Here is a 16801-nt window from a genome sequence, read left to right as displayed (position 1 = left end):
CATCTATTCATTTTACAATCCTGCTACTAGCATTTTATTCAGACTAAATCCCCTTTAAATCGGGTGAGAAACGTTTTTTGTTTTTTTTTTAGTAACTTCTGCACATCTTGTCATGCCGGGCTGCAGCTGCATAGACGCATTTTGCAGCATTAAGGTTAACGATTAATCGATTAATTGATCGTTAATTTAAACGACGATCGATCATGGAAATGATCGAAAATTGACATCCCTAATATATATATGGGGGAAGTCGTGCATATATATTATATTTAATATATATTATAATAAAAATAAAAAGTCTATTATATAAACTAAACAGCTTATAAAAACAGCTTTCAGGGGAAACCTCAGTTCAGGTAATAGGCCTACAAACCTGTTTGGGGGGACTGAACCTTCCAATTGCCACCGGGGAAAAGATGTGCCGGTTGGAGGAGAGGTAAATGTAGCGTCTGTCTCTTTCCACAGTTACTCCTATAAAATTCATCTGGAAAAAAGACAAAATAATCACGATTTGTCAGCATGAATCATTTTTAAAATGATGCATGTGCTCCAATGACAAGAATAATTTGCCTCACCAGTATTTCTCTTCCATGTGAAAGTTTCAACAAGACAGGAAGACGATCTGTCCCCACAAAGTCATGTCTGGGAGAGAAGCATATGCCTTATAGTTTTCTGTGCCTCACTAAACAACACTTCAGTGTAAAAGCACTGTTGTGCTCATTCCTGACCTGTATGTAAATTGTACTGTCCTCTGTTGGCCGGGCAGGAGTTTACCAGAGCGTGGGGAGACGGAGAAGAGCCTGTGGTCCTGAATCTTCATCAGGTGGAGCTCAGATGGACTGAAATCTCCAGACTCAGCCCAGTACTCCAGCTCAATCTGCTGGTCCTCTGGAAGCAAGAATGACCTGAGGGAGACCATTTTGATCCTTTCTTTATACTGTGTGACTTTATTTGCTACCATAACATATAGGCAGATCAAGTTATGAATGCTCACCACTCTACAAGAATACTTCCTGGGTTCTTAAACAAAAGCAGAATACTGGAGGGGTCTGAGCCTAGGGGAGCAGCACTGAAGCTAAAATCCAACATGGCTGAGGTGAAGATGGAAGGGCAACGTTGAAAACTGCAGAAGGTTTTAATAGTTATCAAAAGAAATTGGGGTAGAAAGAAATCTCTGAATTTATTAGTGTTTTAATTGAAGCAAAACAAAAAAAGCTGTTTGTTTAAAGTATTGCCTGTGTCTAGTGGGCACCCTGAAGGTGAGCTCAGATGGGCTGGGATCTCTGCGTAGATAAGTGTTGAGTGCATCCAGATTGAAGAGGCGCCAGAGCTGCAGTTTACCAAGTCCCTCCACACTGCCACAGCTACGGGCATCCATCACCTCCAGGGTGGGGTACACTCCCTCGGCCTGTACATGGCAAACAGATTGCGGCTCTCCTCCCCCATAGCCTGGTCGCCAGAAAAAGCTTTTTATATTGTGAAATTTACTCTTAGCAATTTTCTCAAATATGCAAAACGTGATATTGTCTTAATAACCCAATTGAAAATACCAGCATGTGTTTCCATGCTGGTGCAGGTTGGTTTATTCTGGTTAGTGGTGGCTAATGGTGCTGGAACGTTGCAGCAGGTAAGGTGTTGCACTATGGTCTAATGCCATGTAAACACTAGAATCACAGTTCAAAGCATAAACAGCACTGTTTTCTTTTTACGCTACCAGAAGCATTGAGGATGTGGTAACTGATGGTCCAGCAGTAATGGGCCCTGCGTGCCGGTTTCACTGTGCAGCGGATCGGTAGCCTGCAGTCAGCAGGTATGGTTCCACTTACATTCTCCATCTCCAGAACTGAAAAAGTAAAGCTTAATTAAAAAACAAATCAATAATAAAGACTGACTTGACAGCTATCATAGGTATAACATAAAACAACTACACTACCGTTCAAATTTTTGGGGTCGGTAAGAAGTAAAAACCGTAATATTGTGAAAAATTCAAATGTAAAATAACTGTTTTCTATATGAATATGTTTTAAACTGTAATTTATTTCTGTGATAGCAAACATTTCTTTTTATTATCAATGCTGAAAACAGTTGTACTGCTTAATATTTTTCTGGATTTTTTTTTTCAGGAATCTCTGATGAATAAAAAGTAAAAAAAACAGCATTTATTTAAAATCTATTTTTTTGTAACATTCTAAGGCCTGGTTTCACAGACAGGGCTTAGACTAAGCCAGGACAAGGTAATAGTTCAATTAGGACAATTAAGTAATTTTTATTGTTTATAATTACATTTTTATTGTCATTTTTATTATTTTAGGGCAGTCGTGGCCTAATGGTCGGGCTTGTAACCCAAAGGTCGCGGGTTCGAGTCTCAGGTCCGGCAGGGATTGTAGGTGGGGTGAGGGAATGTCCAGCGCTCTCTTCACCCTCAATACCAAGACTGAGGTCAGGTGAGACCCTTGAGCAAGGCACCGAACCCCCAAATGCTCCCCGGGCGCCGCACCATTGGCTGCCCACTGCTCCGGGACAAAACAATGGCACTGATATATTTTAAGATCAGTCAGTGCAAGTTTCTTTCAGCTAAAACAGCTCAGACTAACACTTTAGTCTGGGACTAGGCTTAAGCCTTGTCTGTGAAACCGGGGGTAAAAGTCTAAAGTGTCACTTTTGATTAATGTAATGCATCCTTGCTAAATAAAGCATCATTTTGAATGGCAGTGTACATAATTTGCATATGCCTGAATATAGACAGTGAAGCATTTAAAGTGAGACACAGAGTCCTGGCAATGGCAGTAAAAACATTTCTAAGAATAGTGAATTGAAAATGTCTCCAACCCAAAGGTTCTTGAGTCATATCTTCAGGGAGGCCTGTAACTGTGACATTCTGCTTTGTGGTCAGAGAGTAGCTGACAGCACAGGGGCTGTCATTCAGTAGAGGGACATCAAATGACTTACAGCTTCCCACCAGAACCTCACCAAGATCTATAACAGGATGCTCTGCCTAAGAAAAAAAAAAGAAAATTACAACTAGTAATGACACAATGTCACTTTTTTTATATAGAAATGACAGGAAAGTGTGCACAACCAACCCATCCCAACGCAAGGTATATAATATGCACTCCACTGTACATATGATTAGATTATTTCTTTATTCCATTCAGGTAACACACCTGGAGAGACCCTTTGGATGCCAATCCAAGAGCTTTAATGGTAAGCCTGGACTTCTTGCATTGTAGCGTTTGGACAGGCCAGAACGTGAGACTGGGCTTCATGCTGTACATCATCTCCTCTATAGGGGCAAAGGACCACTTCTGTACCTGAAAGCAAAAAAATACTTTCATTAATAAGACTGAAACTGCAATTCTCCAAAATACCACAATCACGTTGCAGCCTTACCTTCGATTCATTGGGCTGGAGCGTGTCTGTGTCCGGCAGAACAGTCAGAACACTTTGGTCAGATCCACACAGCCTCCACTTGAACTCCACTGGCACTCTGCTCAGGTTCTTCACCCGCAGGGTTCTCTCAGAGCAGGAGCCCATGGCTGTGGGCTGAAAGAACAGACTGCCATCCCCCTCCACACTCATGGAAAGCTTCTCTGCTACAGCGACCACATTCAGTACCTACAAAAGATTCAGAAATTCCTAGTTTTAATCAGATTTCCAGACAGACAGTGTCACACTTTAGTAAAAGTATAGATAACTTTATGGAAATTGATTCAAGTACAGTTTAAGTAGCTCATCAGAAAAATACTTGAGTAAAAGCAATTGACATTAAAACTACTTTTAGTATCAAAAGTACAGTTTAACTTCATAAATTCTTCTAAAGAGTCCTTCAGCAGAACATTGGGGTCTCTTGTTAATCTTGGTTAATGAATAAATATACTTTTGTTAGATCATTGTTAGATCATGTTTGTTCTTGTTACATCACTTTATGTTTTAATATTGAATTATTCATTTTTATATTTAAAAATGTATTTCCCAATTAATGAAATAAAATCTGACAATGATGCCTAATGTGTCTGTGTCCATACAGTCATAAACTCAATAACTCAACAAAATAATTCAACAAAAATATTCATACTAAAGAAAAGAATTTCCACAAACTGTACTTAAGTATTGTAACAAAGTATTTGTATTTTGCTACTATACACCTCTTTAGGCATGTTATTCAATGCCTTTAAAACTACTATTTAGAAACTTCCATTTGGCAAATGATCTGCTGAAACATCACAGAATGATTCTGTACAAATGTAAAATTTTTATTATTCTATCTAGACTATTCTAGTCAACTGGACGTGTTTCTCTGTTGCTCATGACGTTCCATCAATCATCAGGACCTACAATCACTCAGTGTGGCAAATCACAATCTTACTGCCATGTACGACATTGTGTTGACCTGTGTGTGTTTGGGGCTGGCATTCAGATGTAATGTCAAAGGGATACTGGCAGGGTGATCCGGTGATGGAGTGCATCTGAATGTGAGGATCTGGTGGCTGCCTGATGGCACCAGACCACTGGGTGGCAGCACGCATGCAGATGGACATCCTTCTGGGTCTAGTCTGAAGATCAAGGGCAGGTCCCCTGTATTCTGCAGGAGAATACTGCGGTATGCAACCTGTCTCAGTGCTGGGAATACCTGATGGGAGATGGATTGTGTCAAAACCTTATAAGTATACTTACATACAGTATTTTTCCAATGATTACATATTATGATGAAAGATGTCAGACTCACTACTTTAGGGTGTTGAAGAGAGAAGTTGGGGATGAAGTGCTCTTTTCCAGGCTGAAACGAGTGACCGCTCACCCTGACTGTAAGGCACCAGGGTGGGCACAAAGTCCGATCCTCCACATTTCTATGATCCCTCAGAACCTGGGGATGACAAAAACCAAATTCAAGTAATAGGTTGATTGTCACATTAAACGTTCATGCTCAGAACTCATCTTCACTTTATGTCCCATTTACAGACTGACTGACTGTGACTGCTGGAGGTCAGCAAATCAATTTACTTCAAGGCTGGAATACACTATATGACGTTTGCCCTGAATTACAGTCTGGAGTTGATGCTAGTTACCGAAAATCAGAGCCAGTCTGCAGATTTGATTGGACAGATTTCACAGAAAATCACACAGTGTATGATGGGCACAAACTCCAATTATTTGCTTCACAGACAGAGGATATCAAACATGTTATGTAGTATATTCTAGACTTTAGTCTCACATTACCTTATAAAAAGTCAAACACTCAAGTTGTGCTACATGGAAGACGTTCTGCTGGTTGGGACTGTATGTCACTCTGAAGGCTGTGCTTTTTAGAGGGCCCAGCTCACAGGAGAGAGGAGAGATAGAGTAAGGGGATTCGGCTCCATGAGTCCAAATCAGACAGATCTTGCCTTTGGTGTGGTTGGTGATGGAGACTGACTTAGATGCTGGGCCGTCATAAAAAAGGAGCTCAGAGGGCTGAATTGTAACATGGGGGGTGGGGAATCTGGAGGGGTTTGAGGTGTTGTCAAGTTCTGTTTCCGCTTCAGGTGCTGAATTAACGTGGAAATACTCCTCCAGAGGACTGCGTGGATTGAAGAGAAGTGTGGATTTGTCAGTGTCCTCTGCTGGAATCTAAAGAAAGTTAGATGCAGTGTTATGTGATGTCACATCCATGCTTTGTTTATCTTTTGTTGTTGTTGATGTTAGCTGTGTTGTACCTGATTGTTTTGTGAATTAGATATAAGAATATGAGGTTAGGATGTTTGACTTAACTCTTAGAACATTGTATGTTACATCACAGTGCAGATGGACAAATACACACCTCCTGGATTAGCAATGCTCCGCAATCATCCAGTTTTAATTTGTGTTCGTCCAGCAAGGAACTCAGTATGTCAGGAGGATAACAGGTGAGCCCTCGTAGCAGATTCATTCTGTAGATACTCAGGTGTCTGGGGGTTAAAACGGCTGGCTTCAACTGCTCGGAGTGACAGGTGCCAATCAGATCCAGAAACAGTGGCTCCTTTGATGAGAAAAGCAGAACAGCACTATCAATCAAATGAAAACAAGATAAGAAAGTAGATATTCCAAGAAGCCAACAGACAGACAGACAGACATACAGATAGACAGACTACCCTGTGCAGCAGTAAACAGGTCACTGTCTTGTGATAAGCTATAGGTTGATATGGGTGGAATTTCACACGCAGAGTGAGTTTGCTGCTGCCTGGCAGAGAGCCACAAGGCTTATCAATGCTGAACACACTATGGCTGCCAGTGTCCACATCAAACTGGTAATGAGCCAATACTGCAGAGGAGTTGATGATCTGTACATTGTGTGTGACCTCTGTGCCCTCCTCAACACAGCCAAAATCCAGTACAGAGGTATTTAGAGACACTATTGGACCTATAGTGGACAGATAAGGACGGTCAGACCAGGTTTGATATGTTTATAAGCAAATGTTTGGAAAGCTGTTACTGTAGGGTTATATATTGTACCTATGCAGGTGCCTGACACTTTGAGCAGGTCTTTGCTTACAGCCCCAGGACAGGTAAGAGAGAGGTAGTCGACACTTATGCTGTCCACTGTGAGTGGGGAGAAGCAGACGGGGACTTTCAACACTGAATTTGGAGCGATCTTCCCCTCATGCACCTCACAGCAGAACACAGACTCCATGAGAGCGGGACGTCTCAACCAGGACAGACTGAATGTTGTGCTAACCTAAGAGAGAAAGAAAGTAAATTTGACAGCGAAATATCTGATGTCTAAATATTCGATGAGAAAAAAAGCAGGGTGGAGGGAAACATACAGTGGAGAGGTTGTAGATCTCAAAGTGCCTTTCAAGAGAGTCTCCTACTGCCACACTGCCAAACTCAAGCACCTTGCAGCCTTCCTCCTGTCCCATGGAGCTGATCTGGAGATGAGGGTACTTGGCTGTGGAAAGGTATTTAAATGTGATGTGAGTCATTTCTAAGCCATGAACCAAACCAATGTCTGATATAAATCACAGCATTGAAAACTATGATTTGAGAAAAAGTATTTGAAAATCAGGAAAAATGAACTTTGATATATATCATATGTCAATGAACTATGATATATATTTATATGTAAGCTATATAAATAAATATATAAATATAAACAACAAATATAATATATGCATACACAAAAAACTATATGTTGTACTAAATATTTGTAATGTTTTATATTTATATTTAGTTTTATAGATTTATATTTTTTATTGTTTTAATAAATTAAAAATTGTTGGCTTCAAAAGCATATACTGTACCATAGATTAACAAATTCGGAGCTCATGGTACATCTGTCTTTAAAGGTTTATACAGAATTGTTATATATTTATTTCTCTATGTAATAAAATGAATGATTTTATTACATTAAAATGTTATAAAAGACCAGAATATACTAAATGTGACCCTGGACCACAACACCAGTCTTAAGTCGCTGGGGTATATTTGTAGCAATAGCCAACAATACATTGTATGGGTCAAAATTATCGATTTTTCTTTTATGCCAAAAATCATTAGGATATTAAGTAAAGATCATGTTCCATGAAGATATTTTGTAAATTTCCAACCGTAAATATATCAAACCTTATTTTTGGATTAGTAATATGCATTGCTAAGAACTTAATTTGGACAACTTTAAAGGCAATTTACTCAATATTTAGATTTTTTGCAACCTCAGATTACAAATTTTCAAATAGTTGTATCTCGGCCAAATATTGTCCTATCCTAACAAACCATACATCAATGGAAAGCTTATTCACTCAGCTTTTTTTAATGGACCATTATGACTGGTTTTGTGGTCCAGGGTCACAAATGTGCTTTCTGAAATTCTTTGAAAAGCTCGGTGTACTCACACAGCCCACGCAGAAGCACAGTACAGCTGCTTTCCCCATCATCTCCAAAAGCACAGCAGGCCTCAGCCTGATGCACTAGAGCCTGCTGGGGTTTAAACTCTACTGTAACCCTGCATTCTTCTCCAGGCTTTAACTGTCCAGTCTCAGGGGACAGCTGGAACGGAGGATCCACAAACCACCTGAATCCTGTCTGCAGCTTACTGGAGAAAAAACGTGCATTCACAGGTTTCAAAATTCAGCACTTTCTTTGCAGTTTCTCCATAACTTTATTTTTAGCCATGCTTTACCTGGAATTACGAAAGAGGAAGCTGGTTTGGGAGCTGTGCTGGGCAGCACAGGGTAGCAGCATCACTGTGTCTGGTACCTCCAGGGCATGATGAGGAATCACAGCTCGCAGAGACACGTGGAATGTGCCTTCCTTACCCTGGAACTCTATAGTGTCCGCATACTCACACTGGAAAGAGAAGGGCAAGAAAAAAGAATATATGCAAATCTAGTCATGCATTTAATATCTCTCATTACTTGCTGTAAATGTTCATTATAAAATTCATCATAATACATCATAATCATAGGATTATTGAATGCTTCAATTATATAACAAGTTTAAGATAATATATTAGATGAGAAACAAAGGTAATTTAAACTTTACATTCTCAAGAGGCTGAAAAGTAACTGGGAGTGAGTAAGAAGTTCCTGGGCTCAGAAGAATGGTCTGAGGAAATGGTGTGCTGAAGAACTTGGAAGCAGGAGGTCTGAAATGGACAAAATACAACAAATATATCAGTTTTAACACTACTGTTTGAAAGTTTTGGGTCAGAAAGATAAAAAAAAGAATACTGTGATTAAGCAGGGAAGCATTAAATTGATTAAAAGTGACTATAAAGACATTTGTGATGTTACTAAAGATTTACAGTATATTTCAAATAAATGCTGTTTTTATCTTTCTATTCATCAAAAAAAAAAACATTAAAAACATGTATCACAGTTTCCACAAAAATATTAAGCAGCAAAACCATTTCAACACTTTGATAATAATAACAATGTTTTTCAAGCACCAAATCAGCATATTAGAATGATTTCTGAACGATCACGTGACACTGAAGACTGAAGTAATGGCCGGTGAAAATAAATAAATTACATTTTAAAATATGCTCAAATAGAAAACAGTTATTTTAAACTTGAATAGTATTTCACAATATTACTGCTTTTATTGCTTTTACCTTGGTCAACTTAAGAGACTTTGAACCCACTAAAAAATCTTACGGACCACAAACTAAGCTTCGAATTCTGAAAAAAAGTAACTTTTGGTCTTAATGAGATATTGTTTTAAGTGGACTGACCTGAAGGTGAGTTTCTGGAGTTTTCCATGAATGCTTCTAAGGAACAATGATTTGGTATACTCTCGTCCTGGCTCCCAGCCCTCCCAGACCAGCTCAGCCCAGGTCTCCACCCCAAAAAAGCAGTTTTGAGTTCTCTTCAGAGGACTCCTTGACCTGAGGCGTGAGACCCTCTGAAAATAAAGGAAAGTAAATCATAATGTTTATTGGCCTTCACACCAGCAGATGGCAGTGTATTTCAGCAAAGCATTTTAGCAGACTTAAGGCAAAAAGTCAATGCAAAATCAGTTAACTTTTTATTAAACCCTATTAAAATATAAAAACTATTAGAAACTAGCTGCAATCAATAGCAGAATAAAGAAACATGATTAAGTAGGCAAGAATCATGAACAACAAAAAATAACAGAGGATAGAATGAATAAGAAATTAGGGCTAGCTATCAAATGAGGAGGCTGGCACAATTATTATATGTTTATATATGTTATATATATTTTGTGTTTTATTGTCTAAATTTTGCTTAAAATTGAGGTTCCATATTTAACTTGATGTGTGACATCTTTTCAAAAAGTTTTTTTTTTTTTTTTTACAAAAACCCACACTGGGAAATATTTGCCAAAATTCAAAAAATGACAACTATCCCAGATCTCCCATACAAATATAGATAATAAACACCTAAAAAACACCTTACCTTTCTATGTGGGTTGTGTGTGACTCCAAAGGGAATGCCTGAGCTCAGAGGATTCACTGGATGATCAGTCAACATTGCACCTGAAAAACAAACACCCAAACCACAGGAGTTCAAATATTGCTGCCTTTGTGGGCTTCAAATATTTCATATAGCTTTTATATCAAATTATATAAAACAGATGTGTATGTAACGTTAGTGCTTGAATGATCTGGGCCTATATCAGAAATTAACCTAAATTTCATCTGACCGATAATATGAACATATACGGCATTAGGCAATATCTGTATTACTTTATACAGCTGCATGCTAAAGTGGTACATTTACATTTATTTGTTCTTCTCTCAATTTATTGTATAAGCAGGTTTTCTGGAGACTATGCAAAGGTATTTTCTGTTTTATGTCTAAAATTACTGACTACTTGTGTTTTAAAAAAGTTGATATGGCGTTAAAAGAAGCTGTAATTCTGTTAAAATCAATCATAAATCCGTTTGCTAAACATTACAACAGCTTATATCAAGTATTACAGGTAACGTTACGCGCTTACACCTAACGTTACCGAAACGAGCAAAATTTGCGTTGTATTTATGTTATGTATCCTACTGAAAATTATAACTTACCACTGTATCTTTATCTCATGCAGTAATATCACAAACAAACAAGAAAACCGAATAGAAATGTGTCAGTTTATTTGTTTCGCCATGCTGAAAGTTTTCCTCACAGTTCAGTTGTGTATTCGAGCTCCATGACAACGCCGACGGAAACAGCCGAGGGACAGTTTTTTGCTTAAGGACTTCTTCAACAATACCTTTAGCAGACAGGTGAGATCAAGATGCAGGTGTAATTTTCCAAATGCGTGATAAATGTTCACAGTTTGCCTTCTTGAGTGCTCGAGTTTGCTTTGTTTTGGCAGGGTGTTTATTCCCCCCACTGCAACGCATTTAATCAACATATAAATATGTCCTATTCTAGCTTGGCTGAGAACACTGCACCTTCTCTGCTTTAATATTTAATTGTTGGCCTTACACCACACCCCTGTAAAAATGCTCTTTTGGTCATTGAGGTAATTCATCTTTTCAAATTAAATGGCCCGGTGACATCAGCATAAGGAGTAGATTATTTTCCTTTTCCTTCATTAACTTAATTATTTGCCTATCAGTAAACCCCCCTGAGTAATTCATATTTGAGAGGCTTTGGCCATAAATATCAGGGCCTACGTTGTTTATAATGCACTGTAGATTCGTCTGCGCTTTAATCACCATCTGTGTCAGCTAGAGGTTAAAAAGGAGAGGCGAGTGGGACGATGAATATGTAGGATGGGGGTGATATTCATTTACAGTTTTAAACCTTTCACTCACGAGCTGGACACATAAAAACAGCATTTCTACATTTTAAAGGGTTCAAGTGAGAGAAAGGCTGAAACTCAACTTCGATTTTGTTTATTTCTCTTTTGTCTCCAAGTACATATTTTACCAGAAATCTTTGAAGGTCACACATACTTCAAACTGAGTCCTGATACCAGATGAATAAATTAGATATAATCTATAACAGTTAAATAACATTAAAGACACCAACATCAACAACATGACATAAACTAATGGACTAACTAATGCACCGTTCACAGTTTGCCCTTGTTCAATATTTGCAGAGGATTTACCAGTTCCTCAGTGTTCCAGTCAATGGTTACTGGAAGAAAGCTGACATTGATGACCTCTGGACAATTATCTGTTCTTCAGCATCAACTATTAAATTAAATGTGTTCAAGAGACCAATAAGCACAAGTGTCAGCCTATGACGTTCAATGCAAGGCTTCCTCATTTGGTTCAACAGCTTTTTTTCAACCAAAATGTCCATGTTAGCATATAAAGTAAAGATTTTGATCGCATAAGAAAAATGTTAGTTTGAAATAGTATACATTTGCAGTTTACAAGCAGCCTTCAAGAAAAATATTAAGTGCAAATAAACTGGAAGACCATTTTCATGAATTAAGACTTTTTTTGTCTATAAACGTCATGGACAATGAACTCATCGGGTCTAAGCGATAATTTTGACATAAACAGCTTTCAGTCTTTAAACCTGTCCAGTTCATGGACATGCAGACTGCAGCTGCCATTAGTTCTTCATAACCCGAGTCTGATCTTTCGGTCTCCTCCGATCTCTTCCAGGTCGTCATCAGAGTAAGAGCCATGAGAGCTGTAGCTCAGCGCGGAGCTGTGCTGCAGGAAGTCCGAGGGGTGAGGCAGACCCACACCTGCGTTAATCGATTTTCTGAACTCTTCTTCTTCTTCATCTTCCTCCTCGGCATCCAGATCCTCATCGTCATCACGTGCACTGCAGCGAGTGAGGTCTTTGGGCTTGGTTGCTCTCTTGCCTGACTTACAGCCGTCTGTTTCCAGCTGCACAGCCTGCTCTTTAGCTTTACGGCTGCGCTTCCACTTCATTCGTCGGTTCTGGAACCAAATCTTCACCTGGTAAATACATAACAATCATCACAATCAGTCACGTAAAGTTTGATCCATTGGTATTAGCATTTGGAAATATTCATGAGCTTATTATTGAATTGATGATGAAAATAATTTTGCTGCCCCTTTGTTCTCAGTATGTCTTTCTCCATCATCTCTTCTTTCTCCCAACCCGATTTCATGAGAAAACTTAACTTCGAGGTGGCGATAAATTTGTACGATGCGATTAGAAAAAAAGTAAGCATTAAGGTCCACCCCAAACTTAACCATCACTGGGATGTAAGCAGATCATATGTACAAATTCATACATCCACCAACTTGTCAAAATATCCAATACTCTTAAAAATAAAGGTTCTTCATTGGCCTCTAAGGTTCCATGATGAACCTTTAACATTCATGGAATATTTTCATTGCACAAAAAGTTCTTATAGGTTCTTCAGAATGTTCTTCACACTGAGTAAAACTGGTTCTTTTAAGAACTGTCGACTGAAAGGTTCTTTGGGGAACCAAAAATGGACATTCTACAGCATTGCTGCAAAAATTGTCATGTGTTGCTTTCTCCTCACCTGTGTCTCAGTCAGCATGAGAGAAGTGGCCACTTCATAGCGTTTGGGTCGTGATAGGTACTTGTTGAGTTTGAACTGATTTTCCAGCTCTAACAGTTGCTGGCTGGTGAAGGCTGTGCGTGGTCTCCGGCACTTTCCGATTAAACCAGACTGAGGTGCCCCTGAGAAGAAAGTTAGTTGATAAAGGAGGTGTAAGACTCGTGCCAGAAAACAAAGACATACGGTGAAGACACCAAGCAGACGCAGCAAACAAGAACATATTCACCTCTTGTTCCTCCCCCCTAATAGATAATGATAACAGCTTTACTTCAGTTTATTGTTGATGACAGGGCCGGGAGATATTGCTTTAGCGGGACAATAAAACACCAGAGAGCACCATTAACTTAATGAAAATTCAATAAATGCTACCAGATAACTTTATTGATGAAGCTCAGACCGTTTTAAGTGTTTCTTTATAGTTTTCATGTGGATGAAGGCAGTTTTAATGGAGTTGTCATTTATGATGCTATGAAAAGACTGAAAATAAAAAACCTTACATTATAGTTCCGTTAGCAATAAATACTGCTTCAATTATGCTAGATAATATTTATAGCATGAGTTCACTTTATAGTGTTTTTGCAGAAAGATACGTGAATATTATACATATTTATGCAATGATTTTTTGCCATAATTTTCCCTATTTTAGGATAGATTAAGTTTGACATGTTTTGCATATTTGCAACTTTATTAAATAATAATAATCATTGCTGCAGCTTCATATGCTTGAGGTAAAAATGTGTAAATAAAATGTAGGCCTGTTTTCCAGATTTCTGCGTCAAGATTACACACTTGTAGCATCATTTAGACTTTGTTTGCTTTAAAGTATACACATATAAATAGAAACACATATTAAAATGCATAGATTAATATTTCTGCAGAAGGGACACATACCGCTGTAGTCTGCGAGACGAGGCATTATGAGTCCAGCCCGGAGCCAGTGCTCTAACGGAAATGAACCGGCCACGGCCGCCACTTTTAGATGCTCAGGGTACGGATGCGCGAAACCTGAATACGCGAATGTGGGATGCTGCGCTCCAAGTGCCGTGATGGAGTACATAGGTGAGGGATACATTCCTGGCATAGACCCTTGGGAAAGTGACGTTAATCCTGGGTGAGAAATGTTCAGCATGCCTGGTTTGGGTATGACCCCTGTCTGGAGCTGAAAAGCGCGAGGAGGGGAGTTTTCTGTCCGTTTGCAGGTCGCAGGCTCGATGTCGGTGCCGTCGGTGCACAGTCCCGGCGAATCCTCGCGAACCATCCGCTGAGAGCTCTCTGACAACAGAGCGTCTATTCGAAAGTTCCTCGACTTATCCATTGAGAAAAACTTTAGGTCTCAAGTAGCCTATGTTACGAGCTAAATATATTATGAAAGAGTATAAGTTTAAGCGTGTTTTTCTTTTCCCCTCTCTTACACTAGTCTAAAATTATAATTAACTTGTACTTATAGGCTACCAAACTATTTGCCTGACCGTGTGTAATATTGTCTAATTCTTTAAGACAGTTGTAGATATTTTGTTATTCTATAACTGCGTGTCTTCATCTATATACCCGTGACGCAACGTTATGCCCGGAGCGCGTGCAGACATCAGCTTTTGACTGTCTCGCGCTCCAGCACGCTCCTCCTAAACACTCTCTGATTGGTTCATTTCGATGCCCTTTTAGAGTTGAGAAACTTCCAATGCTTTCTAATTAATTAGGCCTAATTACACACGCATTTATTTTAACTTCAAGCCATACATTTCACATCTCTTAAGACTTATTGAAATTATAAATTGGCCACACAAACATTTTTGTTTTCACCACAACTGATCCTTTCAAAGTAAATTTGATCCACCGAAAAGTTTGCAAATGTAATTGACAATATTGATAAAATAATAAAACGATTAGACAATGTGCAGCCTATAGAAAAAAAAAATAGGCTTATACAAACTGGGCACATTTAAACGTCTTTAAAATATCTCAAAAATACTTTACAAATTCATGCACGTTGTCGATATAATTTCCACTGGTGATCTATGTTTAGCTATTATTAATTTTTCTTATTTCACTGAGGGACTTTACTACGTTTTGACAATATTTTGATTCCATCTATTTAACTATTAAACTTGATTTTCCTCAATATTAGCTCAATTCGAATTGGTGGAAATAATTGTTTGAACTTTTTATATAGCCAAGTTTGGTTCAAGTTATTTGAATATCGTTAATACCAGTCCTGATATTAATTAAAACTACCTACAATTATACATATTTTTCAAATATAGGCTAGTAAACAATCCTAACAAAATATTTCGATTTAATGAATAGAATAGAATAGGACCGAAAATGTTGAATTGAAAAACAGAAACAGATCTATCAGCCTATCTGACATCCTTGTCGTAGCCTAGCCTATATATGTCACGTTCAGAATTAACGTTCAGATTGTAATTAATTTCACTGATTAGCTTCTTAAGAGCACTGAAGAGGACTTCATGACATATTTAATGGTAGAAAAGGAATTAAACAACAATTTCACTCCTCTCGAAATTATTTGACAGGTTTCTCCTGATTGCGGAATGAATACTTGGGTTCAAATGCACTGCTAATGGCGCTAACCTTGACAAAGAAAGGGACAATGACGGACAGGTTGACCTCTTCCACCTGGCGCGCTCGCAGGTGCGATGCCGCCTCGCTTTTCTCACACTAGCAATGCGGCGTGCTTGCACGACCACCCACTCACCCCCATTTCTTATCAGGTGCAAACATATAATGAACAAATGAATCAACAAGCAAGATAAACGCAACATGCTGCCGTTCCGTCATTAGGCTATCTGCCGGTTATTTCCAGTAGCTGCTGTCGAAACGGTTTATTTTACATGGACGTTAGCGTGCCAACACTGAAAATAGCGCAGTACACATGCGAAAACCCCCTAAAATCATTACTGTGTCAACGGTCGAGTAAAGATTCAAACGCGAGAAACATACAGTAGCCTAATGACTCATGAGACTCGCTGTTTTAAATGGTTATTTGCGGTCTTTTTCTGGGTAGTTTTTCTCATGGGAAGTCAGGTAATGCACTCAGCACTGTCAGTGTGTTCCCAGACAAGACCTTGAGGTTATAGTTAATCTCAGTTCATTAGGAAGATAAAGGTCAATTATTAGGCTTCTAACTGTCAATCATTAACGGTGCGCGTTTGTGCAGCGGAACAGATAATAAGCAGATTTGCTTTTCTTTAATTTCTCGGGAAGGAAGTCTGTTGCATATATTTAGAGGTAACCAGCTTTCTTTTTTTTTTTTTTGTAAAATGACCAACACTAAACAGGAGCGACCAAGTGATACAAATTCAATGTTATAGGTTACCCTCCAACAGCTCGGTGCTATTTGAGGAAAAAAGGTTGCAGCTGTGTGAATGCTTTTAATATAACGCAATAAATTATTACTGTCAGTGGTTTACTTTTAATGTCATCATCCTATCTTACAAAGTAATATAAATTACTTATATGAGAATTTTAACATTATTACATTTTTGGTGTACTTCATATTTTAGAAACAAGTACATGAACATTAATTAAAAAAAGTTTACAATAGGCTAACAGTAATACAATTCTGCAAATTAATGGGTAAAATTATTGGGAATTTCCCTTTCCTAAAATTCAGAATGGCATAATCATATCCTCCTCATTGTTTCCTCTCTCCAATCAATACAAGGGCAAAAATATATATATTTTTGAAGCACTATTATAAAGTCTAAATATTATAAAATATAATTTGTGACATTTAATAAAATAATGAATAAAGCTAATTATTTTATTGCAACATTATATTAAAAAAGGAAATTAGCACCATTTTGTCAGGTTGGGAAGGACAGCTATGAAAATGAAACTGCAT

The 16801-nt window shown here is 38.3% G+C and overlaps 2 protein-coding genes across 2 annotated transcripts in view; both read right to left on the bottom strand.

The window, feature by feature from the left end:
• LOC107688747 (coiled-coil domain-containing protein 108-like) overlaps nucleotides 1-10535 on the bottom strand; it is a 19818-nt gene extending 9283 nt beyond the window's left edge. The window contains exons 1-22 of the mRNA XM_016486500.1: nucleotides 10490-10535; nucleotides 9873-9952; nucleotides 9188-9357; nucleotides 8497-8599; nucleotides 8135-8301; nucleotides 7848-8047; nucleotides 6780-6904; nucleotides 6469-6691; nucleotides 6108-6376; nucleotides 5798-5995; nucleotides 5218-5607; nucleotides 4727-4864; nucleotides 4391-4630; nucleotides 3391-3615; nucleotides 3165-3311; nucleotides 2830-2995; nucleotides 1715-1843; nucleotides 1236-1449; nucleotides 995-1123; nucleotides 729-905; nucleotides 576-642; nucleotides 374-484 (exon numbers count right to left, since the gene is read on the bottom strand). Of these exons, the coding sequence (XP_016341986.1) occupies nucleotides 374-484; nucleotides 576-642; nucleotides 729-905; nucleotides 995-1123; nucleotides 1236-1449; nucleotides 1715-1843; nucleotides 2830-2995; nucleotides 3165-3311; nucleotides 3391-3615; nucleotides 4391-4630; nucleotides 4727-4864; nucleotides 5218-5607; nucleotides 5798-5995; nucleotides 6108-6376; nucleotides 6469-6691; nucleotides 6780-6904; nucleotides 7848-8047; nucleotides 8135-8301; nucleotides 8497-8599; nucleotides 9188-9357; nucleotides 9873-9947 (3663 nt within the window). The 5' untranslated portion in view covers nucleotides 9948-9952; nucleotides 10490-10535. The remainder of the gene's footprint in view (nucleotides 1-373; nucleotides 485-575; nucleotides 643-728; nucleotides 906-994; nucleotides 1124-1235; nucleotides 1450-1714; nucleotides 1844-2829; nucleotides 2996-3164; nucleotides 3312-3390; nucleotides 3616-4390; nucleotides 4631-4726; nucleotides 4865-5217; nucleotides 5608-5797; nucleotides 5996-6107; nucleotides 6377-6468; nucleotides 6692-6779; nucleotides 6905-7847; nucleotides 8048-8134; nucleotides 8302-8496; nucleotides 8600-9187; nucleotides 9358-9872; nucleotides 9953-10489) is intronic.
• Nucleotides 10536-11989: 1454 nt separating this feature from the next.
• On the bottom strand, nucleotides 11990-14251 carry LOC107688780 (motor neuron and pancreas homeobox protein 1-like). Its single transcript, XM_016486548.1, has 3 exons — nucleotides 13828-14251; nucleotides 12898-13058; nucleotides 11990-12337 (listed from the first exon to the last, which is right to left on the bottom strand). The coding sequence occupies exons 1-3, from the start codon at nucleotides 14249-14251 to the stop codon at nucleotides 11990-11992; spliced, it is 933 nt and encodes a 310-aa protein (XP_016342034.1).
• Nucleotides 14252-16801: the final 2550 nt, after the last annotated feature.

The sequence above is a fragment of the Sinocyclocheilus anshuiensis genome, unplaced genomic scaffold, assembly GCF_001515605.1.
Source record: "Sinocyclocheilus anshuiensis isolate Anshui unplaced genomic scaffold, SAMN03320099.WGS_v1.1 scaffold9, whole genome shotgun sequence".
In the NCBI taxonomy this organism is placed as follows: Eukaryota; Metazoa; Chordata; class Actinopteri; order Cypriniformes; family Cyprinidae; genus Sinocyclocheilus; species Sinocyclocheilus anshuiensis.
This window is presented reverse-complemented; position numbering and strand designations above follow the sequence as displayed.

Excerpts from the sequence above, each read along its gene's own strand:
- LOC107688780 (XM_016486548.1), bottom strand. The coding sequence starts at position 14,251 with ATGGATAAGTCGAGGAACTTTCGAATAGACGCTCTGTTGTCAGAGAGC. Across the intron at positions 13,059-13,827 it reads TCGTCTCGCAGACTACAGCG|GGGCACCTCAGTCTGGTTTA; the intron begins GTATGTGTCCCT and ends CTTTCTTCTCAG. Across the intron at positions 12,338-12,897 it reads TCATGCTGACTGAGACACAG|GTGAAGATTTGGTTCCAGAA; the intron begins GTGAGGAGAAAG and ends TGTATTTACCAG.